The 23950-nt window shown below is 41.5% G+C and overlaps 1 protein-coding gene and 1 long non-coding RNA gene across 4 annotated transcripts in view; one reads left to right on the top strand and one right to left on the bottom strand.

Moving 5' to 3' along the window:
* The window catches only part of LOC123503043 (rapamycin-insensitive companion of mTOR-like), a 21442-nt gene extending 7024 nt beyond the window's left edge, over positions 1-14418 (top strand). Inside the window, 18 exon segments of the mRNA XM_045252437.1 lie at positions 102-310; positions 524-613; positions 741-942; positions 1461-1630; positions 2077-2213; positions 2216-2280; positions 3080-3323; positions 3769-3928; positions 4229-4337; positions 4635-4816; positions 5391-5702; positions 5930-6283; positions 6435-6793; positions 6921-7064; positions 7301-7435; positions 8019-8129; positions 8469-8617; positions 8898-14418. Of these exon segments, the coding sequence (XP_045108372.1) occupies positions 102-310; positions 524-613; positions 741-942; positions 1461-1630; positions 2077-2213; positions 2216-2280; positions 3080-3323; positions 3769-3928; positions 4229-4337; positions 4635-4816; positions 5391-5702; positions 5930-6283; positions 6435-6793; positions 6921-7064; positions 7301-7435; positions 8019-8129; positions 8469-8617; positions 8898-9074 (3309 nt within the window). The 3' untranslated portion in view covers positions 9075-14418.
* Positions 5836-23950, bottom strand: LOC123503044. 3 transcript variants are annotated; one of them, XR_006674288.1, is made up of 7 exons: positions 23909-23948; positions 14687-14797; positions 14303-14392; positions 8879-9154; positions 8451-8642; positions 6445-8172; positions 5836-6313 (listed from the first exon to the last, which is right to left on the bottom strand). It is a non-coding gene; the product is annotated as an uncharacterized LOC123503044 (long non-coding RNA). The 3 variants fall into 3 exon arrangements; XR_006674289.1 differs by having other exon boundaries at positions 5836-6310; XR_006674290.1 differs by lacking the exons at positions 14303-14392; positions 14687-14797 and having other exon boundaries at positions 23909-23950.

The following is a 23950-nucleotide window of genomic DNA, read 5'->3' as shown; positions in this document are numbered from 1 at the left end:
CCCATTACTTCATATCACTTGTGCTAATTGTCTTGAATCTCTTGACATTTACTGGATGAATTGTTGTGGTATCCTTTGTGGTAATCTTTCCATGTTTGCAGGATGAATGTATTAAGTACCTGGAGGAACTACTGGTGGACATCAGCACACACCTGTCCAGTGTGCTGTGTGAGCGCCCTGCACACGACGCGATCATGTCCCCCTCCCACCTCAACACCACCACTGCACAGTACTACTTCTTGGCACTGGGCAGACTCTCCCACTCGCCACAGGGACATGAGATGCTGGTCAAGTCTGGCATTCTGGAGCAGTGAGTGGCCTTATCTTTGTTACTTATCTTCAGGCTGGGATAGCTATGAATGTCCTGCTCTTTCTATTTATTATTCACTTCACCCTTGCTTTGTGAAGTATAAATTATCTTAATGAGTGGCTGTGTAAGTAGTAATGTTGGCCTGGTATACAGAAAGGTAGCATGCATTCCATCCAGCATTGTTAGTAATGTATTGGTGCCCTCACTCCCCAGGCTGCAGGAGTTGGTGAGTGTGTCTGAGAGTGACATGTATGCCAAGTTGGTGTCCACCTGTCTGCACTACTCTGGGAACAAGTCCAACAGGTAAGTGTGCAGGACATCAAGTGTGGTGCAGGTTTGGTGTTTTACAGAGTTCTCTTTATAGTGTGTACACATTAATTTACTATAATGCAAAGAGTAGGGGTGACACTAATGGATGACTTTCTTTCAGGGCCATTTTAACAAAGATCTTGACTGGGTGCCAGGAGTCGGCACGTCTGTATGGCACTCAGCTGCTGCGTGCCTTCGTCAGGGTGGGCGCTGAGGGGTTTGCCCAGTGGGGGATGGAGCTTCTGGTGGGGCAGCTGTATGATGAGAGCCGTATTGTGTCCCTGGCAGCGCTGGAGGTGCTGGATGAGGCCTGTGACAATGAGGTGAGTCTGTCCTTCATCCTCATGTCTGTTAATCTGGTGACAAAATAGTTTTTCTCTCATTTAACTCCTTTAGTACTCATGAATTGTTGGTGTGATTAGAGTTTTATTTACATTAGGAAGGGTGTATGGAGATCAGAAGATTAATGGCCAGAGTCTTCTCTGGTTTGATCCCTACATAAGTTTCTGAAGCTGCATAGAATCACCAGATAGTAAGCAGAATGAATATTAAAATGTGTCGCAGTACTGAAAGGGTTAAGCCTGTGATAAAAAAAAATTACCGCTGTTGTTTTTTGCAGGAGTACCTCAATGTAAAAAAGAAAAATAATAATAATAGTTTTTGCAGGAGTACTGTGGGGCAAAAAAAAGACCACTGTTGATTTTGCAGGAGTACCTTGAGGAAAAAAAAATTACCACTTGTTTTTGTAGGAGTATGTCAAGGCAAAAAAAAAAAAAAAAAAACCACCTGTTTTTGCAGGAATACCTTGAGGCCAAAATAATTACCACTGTTGTTTTTGCAGGAGTACCTTGAGGCAGTGCTGTGTGCACCGCCCTCTGTGACACACCTTGGGGACTGTGGGCAGCTGCTCCTGGTGAAGCTGGTCTCTTCCCCCAGGGGCTTCAGGGCATACCAGGAGGCAAACTTCATCAACACCATGCTGGATAAGTGGGCGACAACATACAGCTACAAGTAAGACCCTGTACTTGTTTCTTTAGCAATTTGTGGTTAATATAGTTTTTTTTTTTTCTCTTCTATATCATGTGAGCTTTTCATGGGAACTTATGGGCTAAAGGAGGTACTTTTTGTTGTTTTAGTTTATATAGTGGGCCATGAGAATTCACCTTCCTACTATGGGCTGAGGGAGTGAGTGATGTGCAAGTGTTTGGGCGAGTGTGTGTGTGTGTGGATTGTCAGCCTGGTATAGTGATCGATTATGTGGTAATTATAATAGGCATATATTGCAGTGGAATGACAAGACTGGCAACATAGTGGGCCTTTTTTCTTTCATATTTTTTTGCCCTTGTCACTCCTACATAAAAAAAAAAAAAAGACTCCTCAGACAACATTATATCCTTTGACTACCCAATTTTAGAGACATTACTTCCTCCCATGACTCACAACTTCCTCTGCTTCAGGTATGTTAGGATGATGCAGCTGGCCATTGCAGACTCCATCACACAGCACCAGCGGGGGGAGGACGGCCAGTATGGGAGGCGCACAGGCAGCAAGCATGTGGTTCACGATGTGTTCCTAATGCCTCACCTGTACGGCTCTCACTCACGCACAAGGAGGGATTTGCAGTACTCATGCAGCACGAGGCCGTCAAGACTATGGTGCAGGTGTGTGTGTGTGTGTAACTTTTTTTTTACAGTTGCCAGTTTGTCTCTCTCTCTCTCTCTCTCTCTCTCTCTCTCTCTCTCTCTCTCTCTCTCTCTCTCTCTCTCTCTCTCTCTCTCTCTCTCTCTCTCTCCTAAACAATAAAGTCTGCCCTTGGTTACTCAAACAATCGTCTTTCCTATCCCCTCCCCAGTAATTAGGGTTTTTTTTTAGTTTCCCCTCAGTTTCCCCCAACACTCGAGGGGAAAGAGGGGAGAGAAGGGAGGCAGCAAAGGAGTGTGGTTGTGGTGGTGATGATGGTGGTGATGTTGCTGATTGTAGTGGTTATAGTAGTAGTTATACATATGTTGTCATGTGGTGATTGTTGATTGTCAGGATATATTTTATTCATTTATCTGTGTGGGTGTGGGTTTGTGTGTTGGGAAAGAAACTTCTGTTGTGATAAGAAAGTGAAGGGAGGTGGGTAACTTGTATTCTAAAAGGAGAGATGAAGGGAGGTGGGTAACTTGTATTCTAAAAGGAGAGATGAAGGGAGGTGGGTAACTTGTATTCTAAAAGGAGAGATGAAGGGAGGTGGGTAACTTGTATTCTAAAAGGAGAGATGAAGGGAGGTGGGTAACTTGTATTCTAAAAGGAGAGAAGGAAAGTATCTTATATAATTATTATAAAAGGAGAAGAATGTGGATACTCAAAGAAACGATAACATCATCTATTTTGAGAAGAATGAAGAAGTCACCATCACAGTCGTGGTAACCACATCACCTGAACCACACTGAGTTACTTTACACTCTAATCCCTCAGGTGGTGAAGACCGGAGCTACCTCAACACCACAGGAGATCTTCCAGCTGAAGGTGGCAATGTGGGCAATGGGACACATAGGGCTGAGCAGTGACGGCGCTGGCTTCTTGAGCTGCGAGGGAGTCCTGCGCTCCATCACCAACCTGGCAGCCTCCTGTCCTGTGTATTCTGTGCGCGGCGTGTGCTTCCATGCCCTGTGTCTTGTGGCCACCACCAAGGAGGGCGTCACGCAGCTCCGCAAGTATGGTGAGTGTGTGTGGGTTGTGTGTCTCGGCAGCAAGTGTGGCTTTTGTCAAGGAGAGGCCAGTTTGTCTATACTTTCCTCTCAGATGTACTGTTCTTGACTTTTGGAGTACTTACTGTTGTATATCTTATGAATTAAAAAATATTTAATGCAAGTTAGAACATTTCAAGACCAAGATACACATGAATACAAGGTGAAGCATACAGTTATTCTCTTCAGAACTGGGATGCATTTTTACCTTAAGATTTATGTACAATTAGATGATATTATTGACGTTAGGAAGGATCTGTGGTGGTCAGAAGATTAATGGCCACAGTCTACATTATTTTAAGCCCTACATAAGTTTCTGAAGCTGTATAAAATCACCAAATAGTAAACAAAACACGTCATGGTACTGAAGGGGTTAAATCATTCACATTGAAGTCACAACCTCACCACGACTTGCAGGGTGGGAGTGTGTGCAGCGCCACCACCATGAGCAGTGGCAGATGGTGGATGAGATGGAGGGCTGGTCAGCACCTCAGGGCCAGGCGGAGGATCCTTACTTTGGGGCTGTCAACAATCACCACGTCTCGGAGAGTGAAGTGGAAGACCTGGACCTGCCAAAGTTAGTGGTGGAGTTTGTGTATGATGTGTGACCAAGCAGTGTTATGAGGCTTGAATGTTGCTCAGCTGATAGAAGTTCTGCTGGAGATTTCACTTTAGCTAAACATCATCATAATTTTTGTTTAACGTTTGCACTTTCCCGTGATGACTTTCCACAACTGGCAATCTTGTGCCATATGTTCATCTATCCCCTGTCACACTCTCCTTTCACTTTAGCTAAATAGATGATATATATTGCCTGAATCTGTGCCATGCAGAAAAAATTACAGTGCCTCATCTCCACCCCTGCGTAATGTTTTAGGGCTGGCTTCTACGTGGGAGACGACTCTGAGGATGGCAGTGACGGCGGCTCCATCCTGGTGGAGGGCATAGGCTTGGATGACGCTTACCCAACTGCAGGCAAAAGTCAGGTGAGTGTTCACTAACACTTGATGCAGTGTTGACCTGTGAAGGCAAATTGTACTTCTTGTACTTTGATGAAATACATACATTGAAATTTATACCAATGGAATACATATTCAAATTTATATTGCATCAAGACTTTCTCTCAAAAATGGGGAATAGTTATGACAGGGTACACCTAAACACACACTCTCTCTTAGCCACTGACAAAAGAGAAAGTACTCCTTCCCGCATAGCTTGCTAGGACTTGTATTCAGTATGTGACCTCTTCCTGGATGACAAAACTGGTCCCTGTTGGCTTGCAGACTCTACCTCACAAATCCAAGCCGCCCTCTGCCATGTGTCACAAACGCAGCTTCTCGGACTGTGCTCCGGTGCTGGAGGAACTCACCGTGGATGCCTCGCAGATCCCTCCCTCCCACGATGACCTCATTGTCCAGAAAAGGTCGTCGCTACGGTTCAGGTTCCTGGCCAGCATGAGGAGGAAGTGAGTTGTCTGTGTGTGCTTGGTTGACTTTTACTTAAGTTGTTACGTGAAGCATCATTGACGTGTCAGCCAGCAGGGGGGAAGTAGTCTGGTGTTGCTCACTGATTTGTCTTGTAATTGAATGTTGGAGATCAGTCACTGAGAAAGCCAACTGTGATTGCATGTTGCTGCACGGCTGCTATAGACATTTTCAGTTTCCAGAAGCTTACTTTCCACACCAAACATGCATTATAATGCATTATAATCTTTGTAAGTGTGTGATAGGATTTGCAGAAAGCTAAATTGAGGGATGAACTTAAAAATGTGAATTAGCAGATTTTGTAATGTTTAGATTATTCAGTACATATTTGCACATAACCTGTGTGGTAGTGTAAGAAGGAGAGATGGATGTAGGGCCTCTCCTCTGATGAGTTAAGGCACTGTGAGAGGAAGAGACAGTCACAGCTATAGTGGGAGTAGGATTCACAGCTATAGTGGGAGTAGGATTTATGAGACAAATTGTGAGTGAGTGTTGCATTGAATGGATGAGTGATGCATGGCAGGGGAAAACTGAGCAGAGGCCAATCCCTGCCAGGTCGGACCGGCGGCGGGAGTCAACCAGCAGCCGGGCAAGCAACTCCTCCACGGCTTCGGAGCGCATGACAGACCGCATGTCGGCCTTCCTGCAGTCGGCGCGGCGCATCCGAGGAGTCAGCTCCCGCAGCCACTCCCTCACAGACCCCACCGGCTCTGATGAGGAGACCGGTGATCAGCCCGGCACTCTCAGCTCAGACTCCCTGTCAGACCCCGCTGACGTGTCGGCTGCTGAGCTGCCCCATGACGGCCCCACCCACCCCAAGGAGCAGCATGAAGACGCCCCAACCCCGCTGCCTTGCAGGACCCAGGTGTAAGGACTCCTGTGTGAACCCCGTGTATGTCCTGCAATGCCAGGCACACCTTTATGACCTAACTTTTGTGGTTTTCAAGTTTGCACCAGTGTGTTGTTAATATTAGCATAGGAGCAGGAATACACCACAGCATGAAATTTGCTTCAACTTTTTTATGCTGCTGTTTTGTCCGATTGAATTTCTCACATAGACTTGAGGGTGGCGTCCAATGGAGACCTTTTTCCAGGGAGTGCCGTCTGAGCCCCATTGCCAGCGGGACCTCACTAGTCACCCTCGGCTCCCAGTCCATGGCGGAGGGCTCAGAGTTCAGGAGAGGGGGGCGGGGTGGCTCCATCAGGGGGTCCAGTGGGGCACTGTTTGCAGAGGACGCCGGTGACCGAGGCGGCAGCACCACCCCAATACTAATACCTGGCTCAGGGGTGGTGACCAGCCAGCCACTGTCCACGCAGAGCTACTTCACCCTGCGCTCCATCACCAACCAGCGCCGGGTGGTGTCAGAGTCTAGCCACGAGGAGAAGCCCACTAGGAACTCCCTCAAGGGCTTCCTCTCCTCCAGCTACGAACACGGTGGCGGCCAGTTGTAAGATTGTGTGGTTGACCGTTGTTCCTGCTAATAATAGTTCTTTAGAGTATCACTAATGTCTATAGAGTCACGAAAGGCAAAATAATAGCTTTGTTCAACACCGTCTAGTCATAAATCATTCTAATCAGTACTTGTCATTCCCCCACAGCATGTCCAACCTGCTGGATGTGCAGGGGCTGGTGCGGTCGCCCTCAGGATGCAGTGAGGTGTCCTCTGTGCGCTCTGGGGTGCGGGGCATTGGGCTGGGGCCGAGCAGCAGCAGCAGGGCCCTGGGCAGCTACAATCTGATAGGAGCAACACAGCACCAGGCAGGCCAGTGCTACATTGGCTTTGCTCTGCCTCTGGACCTGGACCTCCTCCTCTATGATGCCTCCATGGACAAGAACGTTGGGCAGGGAGAGGCAGGACAGACGGCTGCCACCAACACCCCTGGCAAGGACAGGTTTCCAGCCATCACTGAGTCAGAACTTGAAACACAGTCTGAGGAAGACCCAGACAAAAAGAAAGGTAAGGAATCTGTTACAGAGGGAGAGGAAAAAGAAAACCGAGGCAAGCTGCATTACGAGTGACAGGACAAGGCTTTATACTGACAATCCTGTGGTCTAGAGGTAACAAACTTATCCTTCCCACACAGCTGGCACCCCAAAGAAAAAAACTGATGATGCTAAAACCTCCAAGATGATTCATGGGAATGGCCTGGAGCTGCACAGCCCTCACACCTGCCTGGCCTGCTACACACTCACTCCTCCCACACCCCCACCTACTCCAAAGGCAGCAGGTGAGGCTGTGGCTGGGACATTAATCAAAATGCAGTACAGATGGAGGGAGTGGGATGTGATTGATAACGTCTCTTTATATTAATTCACTTATTCCTTTTATGTCTTGGTATCTTGGCATCCTGGTCTTTGAGAAGGAACTGATTCTTACATAAACTAGAATAACACTACCTTTCTTGTCCATCTTGCTTTCCTAACATGAGCAGTGAAAGAATAAAACTGTTGATTTATCTTTCAGGCGAGGGTGATGGCGAGGCGCCCGAGGCAGAGGTGGTGGTAGTGTCTCCACCTCTGCAGCGTGTGAAAGCAATCAGCGAGGCGTCTGAAGCATCTGACCCATCCAGCGTCAACAGCCAGGGGTGGGAGGACTCAGGTGAGGGGTGGCGGGACACATGTCTAGCTACCAACACTGGGCTAGCTGTCACGGGATGGAAGGGAGGGTAGGTTACAGAGAACAGTAGGTGACTGATTCCATTACACACAAACACATAACTCTTCAGCAGAACTCGTGTGTCCTGTGCCTTTCTGGCTTGATTATACACACAGACCTCTTGAGTATGTATGTGGAGAGAAATAATGAAGGAATGGATGAATTGAAGTATGAAGTGGGTATGTGGTTAAAGGTAGTATACTCTGAAATGGTTAGAGAATGGATAATCACTAATTAGAAATATATTAATCTCTAAGTTCTAAGATGGATTTTCATATTCATTCTACTTACTATTATGTGGTGATTTTATACAGCTTCAGAAACTTATGTAGTGATTAAAATAGTGAAGACTGTGCCCATCAATCTTCTCTCCTCCATAGATCATTCCTAACTCTCCATAGATCATTCCTAATGTCAGTAAAATGGTCTAATCGTACACAAAACTCAAGGTAAAAATGTGTCCCAGTACTGAATGGGTTAAGACATGATTGTATTTCTAAACTTTAACTGTCCTTGTTGTCTGCAGGTGAGGTGAAGTACGGGCCAGATCGTGTGAACCAGGTGCTCTTCAGGAAGGAGGTGCTGCGCTTCATCACCAACCTGCTGTCTTCCATTGCTGCCAAGTCTTCAGAGGCAGGTGAGCGTCCCTGAGTTTGTTGTTACCATCAGTCTTCCTTCATCTTTTCCAACCATGAAATAAGAAAAGCCTGTTTGATGATGCTTTGTTGTTGACATTTGAGGTTAATTTTTCAGTATTAATGTAGAGACAAAGCTTTATTTGTCTTATGTGTTACAAGTTTTTCATCATTTCAGTAAGTTAGATGGAGTAACAGGAGTAGATTGTAAAATACTATTACAGTAGTTCAGTAAGTAAGATGGAAGAAGAAAAATATTGTAAAATGCAAGACTCCTTGAGTACTAAAGACTTGAATATTCAAATGTGTTGTGCATCACTAACCACGCTGTGGCCTGACAGGACTGCTCACACTGAAGCAGCGTTGGCCTGGAGGTTTCAAAGACGTCTGCCTCTATGCTGAGATCTGTCAGATCCTTGCCTCCTACAATTACCGGCTGACAGCGCGACGCTTCATCCAGGAACTCTTCATGGACATGGTGTTCACCGAGGTAATGTGAGACGGACCATCACTTGCTGTGAAATAAAGTATGGGAAACAGTTATGGCAGGGGTTGTTGCTTGATGAAGAGAAGAATAATAGGAAGGCTATGGAGGATACTAGTCTGTATATATTAAATGGATGTGGTACACAACATGTTGATACCAAGATGCCAATGTCCAGTGTGTTGAATCTCCTCTCTAGCGGTAAATACTATTGTCTCTGCAAATCCTGAATGATTTGAGTCCATGCAAGGACAAGATCACACTTACCTGGTGGCCTTTCCTGCAGGTGTACAATGAGGCGTCGCGCATCCTGAAGCAGCAGTTTGAGGATCTGTGCGAAACCACCAACCCGGTGGTGCAGGAGATGCCCGCCAAGATTGTCTCCTCCCTGCAGCCTCCAACCATGGCAGACATAGCGGAGGTGACTCTCTCGGACAAGTCAGACCGGGAGGAGGACTGCTAGCGGCCCTGTGTGCTGATGCTGCCAGGACGGGCACTGCAGCTCTGCCAGTTTGTTGTTAAGTTGCTATGACGAAGCAGCATCTGTGAATGTAAATGTAAGACAAGTAAACTCTGGCAAAACTAGAAGTGAAGACTTAGTTGTATTCATGTACTGACTGAGAAAAGCTTAAAGTGAAGAAAGCTTAACTAAGAAATAGGAGTGTTTAGGTGGGAAAGATCATTTGTATTCTAATTACACAACTCAAACTTTACATGAAGTAACTGGAAAAAAAGCAGCCCTGGGTGTGAATACAAACTGTCATTACTTAGTGTTGTGCAAAGTGTGAAGCCTCTCAGGTGAAAACAATGAGGCATGAAATAAAACTAAATGTAAAGTAGCTGTAAGAACACATGACTTACAACTGGAGTGATGTGAACCATGACTACTGACTTAAAGAGAGAATCATAAGCAAGGCAATACAGTGAATAAACAATGATTGATAAGAAATGAATATGAAAGACAATAAAACTATAACCTGTGAGTTGAATTAAAACATGAAAACACACAGTAAAGGAAGCAAGTTGAGTAATGAGAAGTAAGAAGAGAAGGTAGCAACATCCAGACTCTACATGACCTCACAGATGCAAAATAAAGTGGCTTATGCTATAGATTCTCACATTGTAAAGCTCTGATCATGTGTGACTGAATATAAAACGTTCACAAGCGAGCTATTAGAATAAGAATGTAAGAGGATTGGTGGCATGTGTTAATTTATAAGGTATGAGTGAGTACCTTTTGTTGAGTGAGTACTTATGTGTGGCTCTCTTATCTGTATTACTGGGCAGCTTCGTCAGTTAAGTTAGACGTGTTGTGTGTCCGTGTGTCTTCCCCTGCTGAGGAGGATGCAGGTGTTGTGTCATTGGCAGGTAGCTAATGGTGTCTGGACTCGTCTCTATGTTGGGTTACCTTACAGGATTCCCTTTGGATAATGCTGTTAAGTGTTGAGTTTAACAAGTGTTTTCCTATGGTACATTTCCTAAGTCTATTTTTTCTTCAGTCTTTCCCAGCCTACAGGCATATTAACTGTGAGTGAATGCTGGCTTATGGATGAGCTTCACTCCTTTAATTCCCATAAAATTAGGAACCAATAGATTAGGGAATTAAATTTATTCTATTCATTGCAAGCTATTTCGAGTTTTAAATTTAAATTCTGCATTCAAATTTGGTCTATTACTCATAGAACACAGAGAATCTGTGATGTAGTGATTACAAATCAAGATCTACATGAAGTATCTGTCTCCAGATGCTTATTTCCTTTTTCACCGCTGTCAGTCTTCAATAAACCCTTTACTGTAGTTGTATCTTCATCACTACTCTATATAGTCTCCTGCAAGAAACCTTTACAATAATTTCACCACACATCTACACAAAGAGTCTATAAACAACCCATGTGTCACTGATATATATATATATATCCTCTCTCAACAATAATCACATACAAAGTTGCCATTAAGTACCCAGGAATTCTGTAACCTGCATTTTGTCTTCCCTTGAACCACCGAAACTATTCTTGGTCGTAAAGAGATTAAGTGCTTCGTTTTTTGTGGCGGTTGGTCAGATTTGATATTTTAGAAGTTATTTATTCTGCTTGTATGTGTGAGACAAAGGAATCGAGAAAGTGAGTGTGTGTATATTTGAAAGGAAATAGAGAATGTATACTGTATGAGTATAAGAATAAGTAAGAGTATGTATATTGTGTGTGTGAAGAGGAAGAAGTGTGTGTATAGGAATAAGTAAGAGTATGTATATTTGTGTGAAAAAGAAGTGTGTATACCAGTGTAAGAATAAATAAGAGTATATTTGTATGCAGAGGAAGAAGTGTGTGTATGAGCATAAGAATAAGTAAGAATATGTATATTGTGTGTATGAGTAAGCATCATACAGAGAAATATATCACATTGGCAGAGGCTTATGAAGTTCTGCCTGTTAATTAAGCGCCCCATTCTAACCCCCAGCTAGTCCTTAATGAGTGTTTCCCCTTTCTTTATCCTTGCAATGAGTGTTTCCCTTTCTTTATCCTTGCATCCATCAGCTCTCCTCAGCCTGATGGGAATACCAAAGATTTCTGTACTAGATGTAATTCTGACCTAATGAGTCCTCAGTGAGTCCTCAATTACTTTTTCTTCTAAGGGACTTGACCACTTAAACCGGATTATTCATGAACTCTCTCCCTCTATTGATGTAAAAAGTACCTATCTAATGTTCTGCCAATTGCCGTCAACTGTGAAATTTGCTGTCCATGTATATGAGAGTTTATTTGGTGTGATTGTGGTATTTGCATCTTTCATATCAACCCAAACTTTTAACTTTATCCCTTCCATATCTATCTATTGTGGAATGTGATATTTTTACTCTGCCTCCTTATATTTTCTCTGTACTTTATGCCAATCTCTTATTTTACCTTATTTTCCTTTGCATTCTTCTGATTATTTGGGTTTCATTATGTATTCCTTTTCTCTTCCTAGTTTTTCTCAATTCTGCTGACTTTCCTGTGTTTTTTATCTTAATTCTTAGTATTCTGGCTTATTTCCCACATTCATCAGGCTTGCTTTCTTCTTCAATATTCACGCTTTTCTATTTTTTTTTCCTTCTTCAGGCTTAATTGTTGCTCTAAGTTGCTGTTTGCTGCTTAATTCCTTCAGTACCATGATGTGTTTCCATATTCATTCTGGTTACTATTTGGTGCTTTTATACAGCCTTAGAAACTCATGTGGGGGGATTAAAATAGTGAAGACTGTGGCCATTAATCTTCTTACCTCCATAGACCCTTCCTAATGTCAATAAAATGGTTTAATTGTACACAAATCTCAAGGTAAAAATGTGTCCCTGTACTGAAGGGATTAATCTTTGCTTTATTAACACTAAAGAACAGGATATAGTTATAGACACACAAGCAGTAACTAATTTGCTTTGCCACACTTTTCTGCAATACCTGCATCAATATAGTAGTAGCCAGTCAGTCAATCATCTATATAGTTTTCTTCAAATTATAAAAGACAACAGTGAAATAGTTAAGAATTCTCTCGTCTTGCCTGAGTTTTATTGTAATGGAAGTTAAGAATTCTCCGTCTTGCCCGAGTTGTATTGTAATGAATCTTCCTTTATCAATTGTGAGTGTTGGTGGTGAGAACAAACTTGGAATGAAATGGTATATGCTAAGTTCACTTATCTATACTTTTTTTTTTCACTTGTCTATACAGAATGAAATGGTTGTTTTATTATCAATATCTCAACTGTTGCCTCTTCCAGTGTGCACTACTGATAAACTAGTGAATTAAGTTTCCTTTATCCCACGTTTTCTTTTAGTGTACTATATTCCTTCATGTTTCAATTGTTTAGAGTGAACAACTGATCAAACAAATTACTCCTGCTTTATCCTATGCTTCTCACCACACTCATTCAAATTCACACTTTTTACAATGGGCTTTGATGAAATACACTATCTTATGGCTGATTTCTTTCACTTAATGGTTTTTAATAATGTAAAATCAATGATGCTATTTTTTCCTAACACTACGCTTGATTGTGAGGCAATGAAGACATGATGGAAACTGTGAGATGATGGTTTGTTTGCTCACATTTCCCTGTCAGTGCACCGTGCCATGTAGAAACGCACACCTTGACAAGTTACCATTCCTGTGCAAATGTTACTAATGTAAATGAGTCATCCCTGTGAATCTTAGTTAAGTACTGCACTGTCATTACATTTACCTGTGTTATGTATTCCAGTGTTAGTGTAATTTTTACTGTTAGTGATTAGACAAATACTCGTAATGTAGTGAACTTTATTAGGAAGGCTTTGAGAACCTCTTGTGAGATCTTATGCTGTGTGTTAAGCCTTGCACCGTATCACTAAGCGAGGGAGAGTCGATATGAAGTACTCAGATTTATTTTCATCCTGCTAAGTAACATGTGACTAGTGCCTCAAAGCAGATGAATGAAGAATGTAATGGAATGTGTAAGGAGTGCATGAGGGAAGGGACATGTGGTGTAGTGCTGATGTGCAGTAGTAGTGCAGAAGGTTGTGAAAGGTGTGACGTGTTTATTCTCGAGTCGGAACGTCAAGTTGTAACTGTGACACGCGAGGTTTGTGTTTCATGAGAGAAATATAGTAACAGTAAAAAGAAAACATGACATTGTGCCTTGCCCTTTTTTTCAGTGGTACTCCTTTGTGATTGTGATGCACAAGGTAAATGTTTAAGAGTTAAGTCCATAAGTAGTGTGGATTCAAGTGATTCCTAAGATGTAGTGTAACAGTTGAAGTGCAGTGTGGAAAAGTTGAACTACTACATCGTGTTTTAGCATTACAGTGAAGACGAGACGGCCTTGCAAGATAAGATAGTTTGGAAGTATTATGTAGTGTGTAGTGCCTATGACTCCTGTAGAGCAGTGTCTTGAAGGAGAGGGGGAGAGGTTTGGGACACAGCCACACACACAAGATACCTTGTGTGTGTTGGCAGTGACTTGGCAGTGAGTCAAGTGTGTTTCTCAGCTCAATGTGTTTCTCCCAGCAGGTGGAGGTTGTTAGACCAGTACTGGATCATTGTTGATGTGTATCTTAATGTGGCAATTTGGAAAGGACAATGTTGGTTGAGATGCAGAGTGACGAGTGTGGTGTGGTGTTTGTGTTAGTGCGCCGTGCTGTGTTGCCAGCCAATGGTTGTGTTGTGTTCTGTGACTTGTTCCTGCTTGGTTGCATTTATGAGTGGTAGTGTGCAGCGAGGGGAAATGTTTGGTTATGTAGTGTTCTCTTTTGTAAAGTTGAACGTTACACAAGTTCACTAGTGTTAATTGATGCCGTTTCTTCCATTTAGTCTCAGAAGGACACAGTGTGGCAGGTCTGTACCCAGTGCAAGTCCTCAACATGGCCTTGGTCTTCATTTAGCTAACTTAGGCAGCTAATTTCTTCTGTATAAAATACCTTGAGTGGTGCAGGTATGAACACTGATTGGAGAATGTACCTGAAGCTTGACCAAATAACTGAAGTGTACCATTGCAGCAGAGTCTGAGCCCAGTGTTCCCCTCCTGTCTATGTAGCTCCTCAGTTCCACAGTTCTGTGCCAACCCGTGACTGATCAAGTTAACCTAAGGGACAAACATGATGCGTGTCATTCAAACCTTGTTAATTTGTGCATAATTTAGGCGTGTCAGAGTCTCATTCAACCATTCCAAGTGTCACAACAACTCACCAGTTATCAAGTGCAAACTGGATGATTGAGCGCCCTTCTGGCAGTCTATCTTATTCCTTTGTTAATGGAAAGTATGGCCCTTGTTGCAACCTGTGTAAAATAAATGAGTAACACATTCATGCTCTTTTCATCCTGAGAGAGAGAGAGAGAGAGAGAGAGAGAGAATTTCTTCCAATCGTCTCTTCCAAGCACCTATTCCTTGGCATCCTAACTCTTCAAAGTTCGACACAAACCTCCACACCACCCAGGCTAAGCACAGAACTATGACCTATTTTCTGAGACACTTCTGCCCCACAACTCCACTACTTTCAAAAGCCTTTAGTTGAAGTGACGTATATTTTCCACGTGCTTCTGGTATTCTAGTGACAGATTAACAAGACTTACATTATTTACACGAGAAATACTCTTGAGAACCCGGCAAATCATCCCTGTAGCCTTGGGAAATTGTTGGGGTGAGGGAGCAAAGCATTTTTCAGTGCTGGCTTATGAATCATTCTGCCGACAAAGAAAAAAATAAATAAAAAGTAAATAAAAAAGTGAAAGTATGTTGATAGAGAACCACACACATGCTTCCCTCTAACCTCACAATCAACCTCTAACCCTTTACGCTCTCTCTCTCTCTCTCTCTCTCTCTCTCTCTCTCTCTTAGTTACTTCACGTAATCAACCTCCGACTCTCTCCCTCTTCCTCTTCGTCTTCCTAGTTGCCTCTCACTACCCCCTCTCACTAGTCACCCCTCGCCATCCCCTCTCACCTCACCCTTTTCTCCCTCTCCTTGCCTCTCATCTCTCTCTCTCTCTCTCTCTCTCTTCCTAGTAGCCCCTCACCATCCCCGTCCCCATCACCCCTCTCTCCCTTCATCCCTCCTTCCCCCCCGCAGTGCGAGTGACACGGGACGCATTACACGCTCTTAAGGACACGGGGAAAATCCAATAGGCAGCTTATCTACTTAACTAAACTAATTATTATCATATTACCAGGCTCAGTACGCGGCTCCGGGTATTAAGTATTCAATGCACAGTGTTCTTGCATTATACAACCCCCCCCTCCCCCCGCGTGACTTCATTATTCACAGCCCTGCTTTGAAAAAAACAAACTGAGAGAGAGAGAGAGAGAGAGAGAGAGAGAGAGAGAGAGAGAGAGAGAGTCCTTAATGTTGGTGAAGCTTCGTTTAAACAAATGATCGTCCCGTTTAGCTCAACAATTGCAGATTTTTCACTCGCTTTGTTAATTTGTGTTTTGTCTCACGGGACCGCTTCTTTTTACCCCCCTTCCTCCTCCTCCTCTTCTTCTCCTCCACCTCCTCCTCCTCTTCTTCTTCTCCTCCTCCTCCTCTTCTTCTTCTCCTCCTCCTCCTCCTCCCTCACTTGTATCCATATTCTGAAATGGTCTTGCGCCGCACCTCGACTAATTTGAAAATGCTTTATATAGTTGAAGGTACACGGGTTTGTAAGGATGTTTTCATGGTTTTAGTGAGAGATATACTAGATTTCTATATTATTATCTAAAAAAAAAAAAACGAAAAAACACGAGAACCTGGTCAATCATCTCTGTGGCCTTTGAAAATAGTGGTAATATCAACAAACCGTTTTCTAAATACGGGATTCGCTGACTCTTTATTTTCCTGGACACCAACACTCGCCCACTTTGTCCTGCTTCTTCCTCCCACAGGCCACACTTCCCCCGCTCCACCCCGCACCTGTCCGCCTCGCCAAGTGTTTACACAATTCACGTCCCTGCCTCGCCTCACCATGTCTCGCTACGCCTCGCCTCGCTTCACACCTACACGCTGCCGATATCTAGACTATAACCGAGCTTTCGTTTTCTATTATTTTTCTGGAACTAAACTATTAAACTTATACTACTAATTTTTTTTGTCTTATTTCCTGTACTGTATTTCCACCTTTTCCCTGTTTTCTGCCCTGATTATGTTCTCTTTTTCCTATTATTATCTGTTTTTCTATGTAGATTTTTTGTTTTCCTAAATTTTTCTTTCATTTGCTTTCTACTTGTCTGTCTGTCCGATTCAAGACGCTTCACACCTACACGCTGCCGATTCATTAACTAGTGGTGACCCAGCTTTCGTATTTTTTTTTTTCTGGAATTAAACTATTCATCCTACTTTGCGTTATGCTATGAACTTTTTTTCTTATTTTTCTGTTCTGTGTTTTCCACCTTTTCTTTGTTTTCTGTATTGGCTATGTTCTCTTCTCTGACTATATTATCTAATTTTCTATGTATATCGTTTTTTTTCTCCATTTTTTTTTTATTCTACTTGCTTTCTACTTGTCTGTCTGTCTGTCCGATTCAAGATATTGGAAACTTATTTTAACTAGTTTTCTGTTTCTAGCGACGGTCTTGATTCACAACCTACAAAGTGTTTTTTTCTTTCCATTTATTTTCTTCGAATGATCAATGTTATTTCACGCGCAATAAACTACTCCCCATTCCTTCTCTCCTTCTCAACTTGCCTTTTCCCCCCTATTTACTTTTTCTTGGTACAATGTCAATCTTATTTCACACACAATCAAACGCTCTTCTCTCTTTCCAGGAACTTCTTACTGTTCTCACCTCATAGGCCACTAACTTTCTTTTTCACCTCTATTTTTCCGTTTCTTTTTAACCAGGAACTGTCAATCTTATTTCACTTTACCAGCCTAGCTGCTCTCACTTTCTCCCTTCCCACAACTGTCCATCTTACTTCTCAATCTACCTTTTTTTTCCCCCCCATTCTTTTTCCTTCAAGTGTTTATCTACCACATTTCAGACCACAAACCTACTTTTTCTTTTTATCTTATATCGTGCATTTATTATTTTTATTTCTATTTCCTCCATTATGACGTATTTACAATTCTTTTTCCTTCAAGTCTTTATCTACGACACCTCAGATCACAAACTTGCCTTTTCTTTTATATTGTATAGTGTATTTGTTCTTATTTTCACTTCTACTTCCTCCATTATGATGTATTTACCTAACTCACTTCAGAACTTCAGACTATTAATTATACATATAGGTTCAGTAACGGTTTATCTACTCATTTTTTTTTTATTAATTTTCAGCTATTTTTCTATTTTCAGTTATTTTTCCCCCCGTCGAGAAGCTGTCTTTGTTTTCCTCTTCATACCATTTCTTTTATCCTTGCCTCCTGTCATCCCTTTTGAAACAACACGTTTTCTTTTCCCTCACCAAAAAACATCAACGTTATATTCTTATTTTCCGAGTTAGTAATAATCTCGCAAAATTCACCCGTACCTTAACAACATTTTGAGTTCATAATAATCTTTCGCATAATATACTCGTACCATGATCACATTTTCTTTTCACTGCAATGGTCGTCTTTTGGTGGCATTTAGTTCACTGTAATAAATCGTTTGCATGAATATAAAGAAGGAGAATATGGTGTTAATTCAATCAATGTTAAAATACAGAAATACGAGTTTAACCCCTTCAGTACAGGAACGCATTTTTACCACGAGTTTTGTGTATGATTAGACTATTTTATTGACATTATTAAGGGTCTATGGAGGTCAGAAGATTAATAGCCAGAGTTTTCGCTATTTTAATGACCACATGAGTTTCTGAAGCTGTGCAAAATCACCAAATAGTAACCAGAATGAATATGAAAGCGTGTCATGGTACTGGAGGGTTGCGAGCCTAGTAAAAATGAGCCTAGTAAAAATGAGTTCTTTAAAAGTTATGCGTGATTATGAAAAAGAAATATGAGCAGTGGATCTTTTTTTTTTATTTTTCTTCTTTCTCTCACTAACACACTTTTAATTTATCTATGTTCGTTTAATTGTTTTACTGGTCATATCTTTTTTCGTTTCATCTTCGAAATATTATAAAAGCTTCTAGTTATCCATGTTTTTCTTTTCTCCCTCTCACAAACACATTTCATTTATCTATGTTAGTTTCTCTTTTTTACTGTATTTTTTTTTGTTTCATCTCCGAAATATTATACAAGCTTCTAGTTATCCATGTTACTTTTTTTTTCTTTTCTTTTTCATGTATTATTTTTTTTTAGTTTCATCCCTTTAAATACAAAATACAAGGCTTCTCCCTCTCCTTCATTTTTCTTCTCCGTTGTTTCCTTGCTATTCATTTTCCTTTCCTGCCATACACTTTTTTCCTTTACCCATACAATGTCATCACTTATTCGACCAACAATACATATTTTGACCCTCTTTTTCCCTCAGATTCACTCAACCTTTTATCCACCTTACTTTACACAACATTTCATTTTTTGGTCTATCTTTTAATACTTTTCATCCACAGTAGCTGCCATTTATTTATTCTTAATACGGCATGCAATGTTATTCTCCTCCCTTTTTTTTTCTATTTTCATATCCACTCAAGTTATTTTTTCCCCTCTATGCAATATTCACTCATTTATTATTTCCATTACTGAAAATTTTCCTCCTTTTTTTTAATATTCACTAAGTATTTTTTTTCCTCTATGTAATATTCACTTATTCATTTCTCTCCATTACACATTCTACACGTATTTTTCTCTCTATGCAATATTCACTCATTTATTTATTATTTCCATTACTCCATTAATTTTTCCTCCTTTTTTCCTCTCATATTCACCAAGTATTTTTTTCTTCTATGTAATATTCACTCTTATTTATTTCTCTCCATTACTTTACAAATTACTCATTTATTTGTATTTATTTGCTTGTTTATCTTTTATCATTTGAGCGTATATCACCGTCATTCTTTTAACACTACGGATCTTTTTCGCGTTTATTTTTTTATTCATTCATTTTTTTTATTCTCTCAAACTCATGCACTAAATATACGGACAAGTGCCTAATCCGCTCCCCATCACCCGTCCAGTGGCACCAGTCTGTTCCACCGTCCACTCACGCCTATCTGTCACGTTACCTACTCGTCCATCCACACAAACTTGCCTTCCATCCATCCATACACATCAGTCCATCCTTATTCTGTACCCACAAAGTTGCTCTCCTCGCATCCACAGACATGCACACCCACACACTCCTGCCAATCCATACGCACTTGCTAAACTTTCTAAACTTGCCCTCTAGCCACCCACACACCTCTCTCCATTCTTTTCCTGTATCCACAAAGATTTCCACGCACGCATCCACACACTTGCACACCCACACACTTCCACAAATCCACACACACTCTAGTCTATAAACCAACTTACTAAATCCACCCATAATGTACTTTTTATGCACTCCTCTTCTCTCCACCCACCCACTCATACCCACACACACCTCGCACTCTTTTCTACGAGTACAAACCCACACACTTGGTAAACTTTCACACACACACACACACACACACACACACACACTAACTAAACTTGCCTTCCACCCATCCATACACATCTGTCCACCTTTATTCAGTACCCACAAAGCTTCTATCCACTTATCCACACACCCACACACTTCCACCAATCCACACACACACACACACACACACACATATCGTCTATAAACCAACTTACTAAACCCACCCATAACATACCTTTTATTCACTCTTACACCTACCCCTGTAACTCACCCACCCACCCACCCATGCACGCTCCAGCCCGCCCATATCTCGTCCAGGGTTTCACGAGGGTTGTCAGGCGGAGCGGGCGTGTGGTAATGCTTCTGTCGCTCTGCCTCGCGTGTTAAACGACCATAAGCGATTAATTGTATAGGATCGCACGCCGGGCAGTCCATCGCGCTCTCGCTGTTCAATTACTGCCATCGCCTCACCATTGCCTCGCTTTTCATGACCAGACCAGACCAGGCTTGCTTTACAGACTTCAAGGCTTTATTTATTTATTTATTTTTTTTTTTTTTGTTTTTGTGTTTTTCTAGTTCAGGTTTTTAATTTTTTTCGATGTTTTTTTGTGTTTTTATTTGTGTTTTTCTAGTTTAGGTTTGTGTTTTTTGTGTTTCTTACATTTTTTCTTGTTTTTCTCCTTTTTTCTTTTGTTTTGATATTGTTTTTTGTTTTTTTGTTTTTCTAATTTAGGTTTGTGTTTTTTGTTTCTTAAATTTTTCTTGTTCTCTCCTTTTTTGTTTTGATATTGTTTTTTTGTGTGTTTTTCTTTGTTTTTCTAGTTTAGATTTGTGTTTTTTTGTGTGATATTTTTTTCTTGTCTTTTTTCGGTCTATTTTCTGTTGTTATTCGTTTTATTTATGGTATTTATTAGTTTTCTTTTCCTTTCTTTCACCCATCCCTCTCTCTCTCTCTCTCTCTCTCTCTCTCTCTCTCTCTCTCTCTCTCTCTCGCTGCTTCTAATTTTAGTTCTATTTTTTGAGTGAAATCGCTCGTAAGTTTTCTTCGATTCGTTCATTTTGTGGGTTCTCGGCATTTTTCTTCTAATTTGTGGGCGGATAAAGTTTATATAATTATTTCTGTAGGTCATCGCTTGCTATTCTCTCTCTACTTTGACGGTTATCGCTAGAAATTGTCTTTTCAGAGGGTATTGCTTGTAGTCTCTCTCTCTCTCTCTCTCTCTCTCTCTCTCTGATACATGAGTAATAGTAATTTCTTTTTCCCTTTGTCTCCCTCCCTCCATCCATCCCTCCCTCCTCCCCTCCACTCCTTCGCTAAATGACATACTATTAGTCGTGAATTATAAAAAAGGGCTTTCAATACTAAATAACACGTACAGAACACTATGATTTGCACTTTCCATTTTTCTCCCTTCTCTCCCCCGTCCACATACACACTTCTCTCCCTTTGTCCCACTCTCTCCCTCTCTCTCCCTTTCCCTTTTCCTCTCTTTCTCTTTCCCTCTCTCTTGTCCTTTCCTTCCCTCTCCCTCTCCTTCCCTCTCTTTCTCTCTCCTTCCCTTTCCCTCTCCCTCTCTTTCCCTCTCCCTCTCACACTCCCTCTCTCTTGCCCTCGCTGCCAAACAGTGAATAATGGAGCATGGTGTGAGATTTAAATCCTATACTTAAGAGGAATTACATCAACGTAGTGTGTCTCTGTGATGAAGAGGCGACGAGTAGAACCTTCATATTGTTTTTTTTCTCCATCGTCGTATTGATATATAACAAATGTAGTTTTTTTTTTTTTTTTTTTAGCTTCCTGTACCGTTCCTTAACCCCTTCAGTACTGTCTGGAACTCATTTCTACCTTGAGTCTTGGGGTTTGATTACACGATTTCATTTTATTGATGTTAGGAAGGGTCTATGGAGGGCTGAAAATTAATGGGCAGTAGTAGGGATGTGTAGTTAGAATCACAATATCTAAGTCTACATAAAGAAAAAAAAGAAATAGAAAAAAAATATATAAACGAAAATAAATAAATAAATGAAAATAAATAAATAAATAAGATGCCTACGTAGTTGAAAATCCCTATTATCTATTTTTATCTATATTTTTTTCCCTCTTCACCGTTGCTAAATGAAAACAGTCAGGCAACACGAGATAATGGAGCTTTTTTTGGTCTTTCTGAATAAATAGTTCTTTGATGCGCTAGAATCTCATTGCAGCATTCTTTTTTTTTTTTTTTTATACCATGTGGGCTTTTCACGGGAATTTATGGGCTAAAGGGGATACTTATTAAGGTTACCTCCTATTTCAATGCCCACCCGCTAGGAAATCGTTGCCCCGAGTGAGGAAGCCCAACCTACACTCAGACCGTAGACAGGATTCGAACCCGTGCGCTTGGAGACCCCTCGGACCCCAAAGCACGCACGGATCCACGGTACCACGGCGGCCCATTTGTCATCATGTTACAAAGGAAGGAAGGACGGAACTGGTGCGTTTTCTTTACTTCACCTTCACGTACACGAAACTACGAACAACATACGATAATGCGAAAAAAATACATGAAAATACGAAAAACACATGAAAATAGGAAAAACACAAAATGCAATAAAATACATGAAAAATGGGAAAAACAAAATACGAAAAAACCACGAAAAGGAAAAACACCAAAATACGAAACATGAACATACAAAAAAAAAAAAAAAAAAAAACGGAGGAAAAACAATACAAAAAAAAAAACACGAACATATTAGAAGCGCACGAAAATACACACAAAAAAAAAAACACGAAAAAAACACTATATTAGAAAAAAAACACTAAGAGGAAAAACAGGAAAGTATTAGAAACGCGTAAAAAAAAAAAACGTAGGAAAATAGAAAAAAAAATCATAGAAAAACAGAAAAACACGTAGAAAAAAAAAGCACAGAAAAAAAACACGTAGAAAAAAAAAACACGTAGAAAAAAAAACGTAAAAAAACGTAGAAAAACCAAAAAAATACGTAGAAAAAAACGTAAAAAAACACGTAGAAAAAAAAACGTAAAAAAACGTAAAAAAAAAGAAATTTAAACACGTAGAATAAAAACGTAGAAAAAAAAAACGAAAATACGTAAAATTGTGAAAAAACAATTAACATTAAACACTAATAAATCCACACAGAATACGAGACGAAACTCAAACAAAGAGAAAAGAAAACGAACAGAAAACCTTTAATTCTCTCTCTCTCTCTCTCTCTCTCTCTCTCTCTCTCTCTCTCTCTCTCAAACAGGAGTAATATTAATAATCCTATTTTTCTTTGTCTCCCTCCCTCCCTCCCCCCTCACTCCCTCACTCCCATCCACCCTCCACCCTTCCACCCCTCCCTCCACCCCGTCGCTACACAACACAGCACAAAACAACACACCACAGCAACACAAATTCATAAAATGCACCAAAAACTTAATTTCTGACCTCGCACACTCGACCAACTGGAGAGAGAGAGAGAGAGAGAGAGAGAGAGAGAGTAGGAAGCTTCGTAAATATACTTGGGATACAACGATATTCCTTTACTTCTTTTTTCTTCAAGTTCTCTCTCTCTCTCTCTCTCTCTCTCTCTCTCTCTCTCTCTCTCCAGCAGTGTTCCATTCAGCCCAACTCATTAACGAATTACTCCTCTCACCTTTCACTACGACGAGGAGGAAGAGGAGGAGGAGGAGGAGGAGGAGGAGGAGGAGGAGGAGGAGGAGGAGGAGGAAAAGGAGGTGGAGGAGGAGGAGGAGGTGAGGTGGAGGAGGAGGAGGAGGAAAAGGAGGTGGAGGTGGAGGAGGAAAAGGAAGTGGAGGAGGAGGTGGAGGTGGAGGAGGAAAAGGAGGTGGAGGAGGAGGTGGAGGAGGAAAAGGAGGTGGAGGAGGAGGTGGAGGAGGAGGTGGAGGAAGAGGAAAAGGAGGTGGAAGTGGAGGAGGAAAAGGAGGTGGAGGAAGAGGAGGAGGAGGAGGAGGATACTAAACACGAGGAATGAACATAAAGAAAACGTAACAAGACGAGAAGGAAGAGGACGAGGGGAAGAAGACAAGGAAAGGAGGGAGATGATGATGACAAGAGTAAAGAGAGAGAACCAAGATGCATGAAAGGAGGGAATAAAGACAACGAAGAAGAGGAAAGGAGGAAACTAATTAGGGCAATGATGGAGGAGGAGGAGGAGGAGGAGGAGGAAGCTGATGGTTGAGGTGATTAACGAAAAGATTAACAAAAAAAAAAAAAAAACGAAAATGACGGAAAAATAGATAAGAAAGACGAAAGGAAGAATGCAACAAGAAAATAATAAAGACGGCGTTATAAAAAATAGAGGAAAACTTGCAAAACATGGTATACACACACTTACCGAGCCACACGCACGCCCACGCACGCCCACACCAGCCGGCAC

This window comes from Portunus trituberculatus, chromosome 13 (genome assembly GCF_017591435.1).
Source record: "Portunus trituberculatus isolate SZX2019 chromosome 13, ASM1759143v1, whole genome shotgun sequence".
NCBI classification, from domain to species: Eukaryota; Metazoa; Arthropoda; class Malacostraca; order Decapoda; family Portunidae; genus Portunus; species Portunus trituberculatus.
This window is presented reverse-complemented; position numbering and strand designations above follow the sequence as displayed.